At 47.9% G+C, this 6,497-nt stretch overlaps 1 protein-coding gene across 1 annotated transcript; it reads left to right on the top strand.

The window, feature by feature from the left end:
• Positions 1–1,610: 1,610 nt before the first annotated feature.
• On the top strand, positions 1,611–3,332 carry LOC121283318 (frizzled-9). The gene has a single exon (XM_041197768.1). The coding sequence runs from the start codon at positions 1,632–1,634 to the stop codon at positions 3,330–3,332; it is 1,701 nt and encodes a 566-aa protein (XP_041053702.1). The 5' UTR covers positions 1,611–1,631.
• The last annotated feature ends 3,165 nt before the right edge of the window (positions 3,333–6,497 follow it).

The following is a 6,497-nucleotide window of genomic DNA, read 5'->3' as shown; positions in this document are numbered from 1 at the left end:
AAAACGCCAATGTGAGTGTATCGTCTTCTGTCCACTCAAACGAACCAAGATGTCTGTGCAGTTGTCTGGGGAAGTTACATTTCAGTCAATTAATGGCTACTTATAAACTGATTTCTTTGTGAATTAAGTTAATACTTTGGCTAAAAAAAATCTCAACCTGTATATGTGTTCACTCTACCCACAGCTCCTTGTCCCTATACCTTGCCGAGGTCTTAAGAGCGTTTAATAGAAATTCTGTTTTCGTGCTAAAATGCTGATTTTAATTTTCTCAACACTCTGCATCTAACCTAGAGACAAGTATATCTCCAGGGTGGGAGGCCTAACGCCTGATCCCCGGTGGGCGGGTAAGGTGGGTTGGCTCTCCCTCCGCACTTAGGCTTGCCCCTGGGATGCTGGGGAAGAGCAGCTCTGAAGAAGGGTCATACGGACTCGAAACATTAACTCTGTTTCTCTCTCTACAGACGCTGCTAGGCCTGCTGAGTTTTTCCAGCATTTTCTGTTTTCATTTCAGATTTCCAGCATCCGCAGTACTTTGTTTTTATTAGATAAGAGCAAAATGATCTTTGTCCCCGGCTAAACAGAACTTGAAATGAGTGAGAAATCTGCTGCAGTGACTTGTGCATTCTTCAGAACAGCACACGACCCTCGAGTTAACAGATCGAGTTTCAAACGTGGGTAATTTACACCAAGGGACATTTCAAGGTGAGAACTGTACACACATGTACATTGCCAACATTTTGGATGAATTGTGGGCTGTTCAAAATACTTGAAAATATATTTTATTCGCGGAATTTGCATGAATAGGAATAAAGAAAAAAAATCAGCTCACTCCGTCAGTAGGGGGTGACACCAACTGAGAGAAGTCTCTTATAGCTCTGTTTTGCAAGCGGTGGCTATCTGTTCAGCATGTGACTGCTGGTCCCGCCCATTTGTGCCTGAGTGGCAGAGGTGGCAGCCAATAATATCACCATGAGTGTGGGAAGGGGTGTTAGTGGAAGCCAATGGGAGGCGGCAATGGGCGGGGCGCTGGGTGGCTGGTCTCGCCCCCTGAACTCTCCCGGGGACCTGGTGCTATTGGCAGGATGAGTTTCTGCTCAGTTTGGGCAGGCAGTGTGGAGGGGACTGAGCATTCACTGTTAGCTCCCCATGCTGAGCAGTCTCCCTGGGGTTGCTGAGCGGGAGCTGGCCGCCAGCGTCTGCTGCCTCCCACCAGAGAGAGACAGAGCCTGGCAAGGAGTCGGGGCAATCTTCCTGTGTCTGCGAAACACACGCAAAACAAAAAAATCCCCCTCATTGCAATTCAAAGCCATTGCGGATTTGGATCAGAGCTCCTGTTTTGCGAGCGCGGTGCAGGTTCGAAACAGCATTGCAAGCGCCTGGGATTTGTGCTGGGATCAGTCTCTGGAAAGTTTGACAGCCGCCTAGCTTGCAGGGATTGAATGAGTCGGCGGCAGTGTTGAAACGGGCCGTTTGTTTGGAGCTTGCAGCCCGGCTCCGCAGCGCTCGGCTTCTTTTAACACCAGAAGCTGAGGGGCGATGTCAGTGTGAGAGCATCAGCCAGGGTTCATTCTGTTCACTGAAGAATGGAGCGCTTTCTCCGCGGCCTCTCCATTGCGCTCTTCTGCCAATCTATGTTCCTCGGGAGCTGCTGGGGGATCGGCTCGATCGACCACGAGAGAGGCAGAGAAGCGAAATGCGAGCCCATCGAAATCCCCATGTGTCTGGGGATTGGCTACAACATGACCAGGATGCCCAACTACATGGGGCACCAGAACCAGCGGGAAGCTGCTATCAAATTGCACGAGTTCGCCCCTTTGGTCGAGTACGGCTGTCACATCCATCTGCGGCTCTTCCTCTGCTCTCTCTATGCCCCCATGTGCACTGACCAAGTTTCCACCTCGATCCCCGCCTGCAAACCCATGTGTGAACAAGCCCGCCAGCGCTGCGCCCCCATCATGGCTCAGTTCAATTTTGGGTGGCCCGAGTCTTTGGACTGCAGCAAACTCCCCACCAGGAACGACCCGAACGCCCTGTGCATGGAGGCGCCCGAGAACGCGACTGGGGAGCCGCAGAAAGGACAGGGCATGCTGCCCGTGGCACCCAGAGCCAGGCTCCCGGGAGCTGCAGACGGAAGGAACCAGGGGCCCCTTGGCTCCTGTGACAATCCCGACAAGTTCCAATATGTGGAGAAGAGTCTGACCTGCGCCCCCAAGTGCTCGCCAGGGGTTGATGTCTACTGGTCCAAGGGGGATAAAGACTTTGCCTTCATTTGGATGGCCGTCTGGTCCACGATCTGCTTCGTCTCCACTGCCTTCACGGTGCTGACCTTCCTGCTGGATCCTCACCGCTTCCAGTATCCCGAGAGACCCATCATCTTCCTGTCTATGTGCTACAATGTCTATTCGGTGGCCTTCATCATTCGCTCGGTAGCCGGGGCTGAAAACATCGCCTGCGACCGGGAGAACGGAGAGTTGTATGTCATTCAGGAGGGCCTGGAGAGTACTGGCTGCACCATCGTCTTCCTCATCCTCTATTATTTCGGCATGGCCAGCTCCCTGTGGTGGGTCATCTTGACTTTAACCTGGTTCTTGGCTGCAGGAAAGAAGTGGGGCCACGAGGCCATTGAAGCTCATAGCAGCTATTTCCATATGGCTGCCTGGGGTGTCCCAGCCATGAAGACCATCATTATACTGACCATGAGGAAGGTGGCAGGTGATGAGCTGACTGGTCTGTGTTACGTGGGCAGCATGGACGTAAATGCTCTAACCGGCTTTGTGCTCATCCCTCTGTCCTGTTACTTAGTGATAGGGACCTCCTTCATTCTAACTGGCTTTGTGGCTCTCTTTCACATCCGCAGGATCATGAAGACTGGGGGCACCAATACGGAGAAGTTGGAGAAATTAATGGTGAAGATTGGGGTCTTCTCCATCCTTTACACCGTCCCCGCCACATGTGTCATTGTCTGCTATTTCTATGAAAGGTTGAACATGGATTATTGGAAAGTGCTTGCCTCTGAGCAGCCTTGCCTAGCCTATCCAGGGAGAAGGATTCTGGACTGCACTTTGGACACTTCAGTGCCTACCGTTGCTGTCTTCATGCTAAAGATCTTCATGTCCTTGGTGGTGGGAATCACCAGTGGGATATGGGTCTGGAGCTCCAAGACTCTTCAGACTTGGCAGAACTTATGCAGCAGAAAGCTATCGGTGAGGACTCGGGGGAAGCCCTGCAGTGGGGTCAACTGCTCTGCCAGCCACTGCCACTACAAGGCACCTTCTGTCATGGTCCACATGAGCAAAACAGACCCTTACCTGGACAATCCAACTCATGTGTAACTAAGACCAGGTAAAAACACCAGCAGAACAGTTGGCCAGTGTGTGCCCACAACCCAGTACAAGGCTCAGGGACCAGCCCCTGGCCAAGTAATTCACTAGTTCTAATAGTCACATTACTGACGTCTCTTAACCTATAGGATTTGTTTAGGAATTCCTGTAAAATCCATGTGAAGGTTTAAGATCATTCCCATTCTAAGACCTATTGGCGTGTAGAATATGGGGGGATAGCAGTCTTTCAGAAAGCCAGAGAGTGAATGGTCTCTTTCTAACATCACCAAGAGTGAGCCGTACCCAGCTCAGATCAGAACGCTGAAGAGTTTTGATTCATTTTGAGCTGAAACTGGAAATTTTTCTTTCTTGAACGCCGAGTGCTTCTGAATGTCACCTTGCCAAGCTTGTAGAAGGGAAAATGTTATCAATCTCTCTTTGCAGTCATGCAGCTTGGAACAGTCTTATTACAAAGCTTTATCGTCAAATTGCGGGGGTGTACAGTATCAAAGCATATATTGAAAAAACCTAAATATTGGTAATGTTTTAAATGTTATTTTTTGAACGTAAAATGCATTTTTACAATTATCTCTGAATCATTCCCAAAGATAATTAGTTATTTTTGAAAATATCTCTGGTGTTTTGCGACAAGATTTTCTTCAATTTACTGGAAGATCCATAAAGGCAGCTTAAAGCAATGAGAAGCAGGAGGTCCCAGGTTTAATTCTTGTTCAATGCTGTCAGGCAAGGGTAGCAAATTGGGCAAGGGTCTGCAGTTGCCCTCAGCACCCCTGTAAGTGTGGCGACAAGCCGCCGGTGTTTCCCAATGTTATCCAGCGACTGCCGCTGGAAGTGCAGCAGTTTTATAAGGGCAGATGTGATGCCCCCTTTTGTGTTTCAGTAACTCGCTGAATCTCACTGTTGGTGGTGGTGGTGGGGAGTGAGGGGGGGCGCAGGTCAGCTGTAAGGAATGGCCATTTGTCCAGTGAACTGGTGGGGGCTCACTCAAGTCATCAATACCTGTGGAAAGTATCACATGGTAAGTTGATTCCTTCTGGGGAGGAGGACAGAAAGTTTGCGGAAAAAAAAACTCAACTCATCTGAGAACCATATGATCTTTTTCCTGGGGCTTATTTGGTTCTCCAGGCCAGGCGACATTCACACCAATGTAAAATATCCAATTTTAAAATGTTTCTTTCCCTTACATTTAATACTTTCCATATAAACACTTCATTCTTCCAACAAAAACATTGCTAACTTGTAATTCGCATTTCAGTACAAAGGACTTTTTATTTCTCAGTTTCTGCCCCAGAATATTTCTTTTGAAAAATATTTAACCCTATCAGGTGAAGAAAGTAAAATTAATCCTCAGGTGCCAGAGAAATAATACTGACCCTAGCTATCCATGAAATAACAATTGGTCAATGAATGATCTGTTAAAATGTTTCTGCAGAGTACAGATAATGGCAGTGATGCAGATTCTGGATCACCGCAGTCCTGTAACTACTGAAAGTCCCTTATCTGCTGATTCTTTTATTGAAGTTTTCTTAAGCTCCTTTCCCAATAGTCCTGTGGGAAAATATAATGGTACTATGGAGCGGGACTAGGGAGGCAATGGGGTGGTGAGTAATGAAGGGCTCCCTCAAATTTTTCTGCATTGGGTTATGTTTCACCCTGTCTGCACCCATCACCTCCATCCTGTACCTGAGATTTCCCCTGATATCCCTCAATGCAATTAATGTCTATGTACTGAGCCATCCAGGGTTGGGTGTTGGAAGGGTGGGAGGCTGCCCCAATTTAATCCCTTGTCTAAGATCTCAGCTAAAGTAAGAGTTGTGAATTAGAGCCATTACAGCACAGAAGGCAGCCATTTGGCCCATCGAGTCCATGCTGGCTCTCTGTGGAGCAATCCAGTCAGTCCCATTCCCCTTGCTGTATCCCCGCAGTCTTATAAATTTATTCCCCTCAAGTGCTCATCCATTTTGCTTTTGAAAGCTTTGATCATCTCTGCTTCCACGATCCTCTTAGGCAGCAAGTTCCAGGCCATTGCTACTTGCTGCCTAAAATAGTCCTTCTCACATGCCCCTGCATTGCGTGCCCCAAACCTTAAACCTGTGTCCCCTAGCTCTTGTACAGTCAGTTAATGGGAACAGCTTTTCTTAATTCGGCTCTACCAACCCAGTCTAGACAGGGTAAACCTCGCCAGAAACCTGTTTGCTAATTGCTATCCAGCCCACCCGCACTGGAAACTGTGGGCATCTTCAGCTGAAGATGCAGTCGGGTTCAGGCACGATGCCCTTCACGTTCAAATATCATGCCATTCCTTACAGCCTAGCCTTACGCATGGCTAATTGAAATAGGATGACCTACCGCCATGGAGTCATACCTTAGCAAGGAGAGAAAAACTGGAGAGAATTCGTTTTAAAAGCATAAATTGCTGGTATCAAAAATATTAGATACCCTATCTATATGCTGCATTTCACCCTGAATTCCGGCTTTATAGTCTTTATTATTTTTTAAAAAGCACTCCCAAACACCATGCTCCCACACATCCCCCAAAAACAGGTGTAACTTCAGTCCCTGAGCATGCTGGCAGTTGAATTCTTTCAATTGTCAGTAAAGGGTTATAATGAGGCCTCCTTTCTGTTAATGAGGGGTGAATCATTGTAATGTAGTAGCAGTTCATCCACATTGCTGGAGAGCCATTTTTTGGGAAGATAATCAGCAGGTAGTGATGCCAGGGGAGCTTGCTACAGGCCCAATAATACACAGGCCCCCTCACAGTGACTTGAGGTGGAAGGGGTGAGAGTGCCAGCTCATAATGGACAATGCCCTCTCCACAGCTGGTGTCATGACTTGGAAAATGAAGTGGTAGAATTATCAGCCCTAAAGTATACCCTAATCTCCCTGCCCCACCCCCAAGTTTCCTATTGTGCAATATAATTCATTTTGAAGGGAACGGGAAAGAGTGAGAGCTCCCATCCCTTTCTGCTATTGTATGTGTAGATATCTCCTTGCATCTTGTATTTTCTTTTACAGTTGTTAATCTGTATTGTATGTTGGTTGTAATTTTTTGTGGTGATTTTTGAATTGACTGTGCTGCTCCCCTTCCCCCACTGAAGGGACTGGAGCAAGGTGCACAGGCGAGCTGTGGTTGGGGGAGGGGGGAGTTGTCAG

This window comes from Carcharodon carcharias, chromosome 10 (assembly GCF_017639515.1).
Source record: "Carcharodon carcharias isolate sCarCar2 chromosome 10, sCarCar2.pri, whole genome shotgun sequence".
Classification (NCBI taxonomy): domain Eukaryota; kingdom Metazoa; phylum Chordata; class Chondrichthyes; order Lamniformes; family Lamnidae; genus Carcharodon; species Carcharodon carcharias.
Note: the sequence above shows the minus strand (reverse complement) of the source record. Positions and strands in the feature narration are given on the sequence as shown.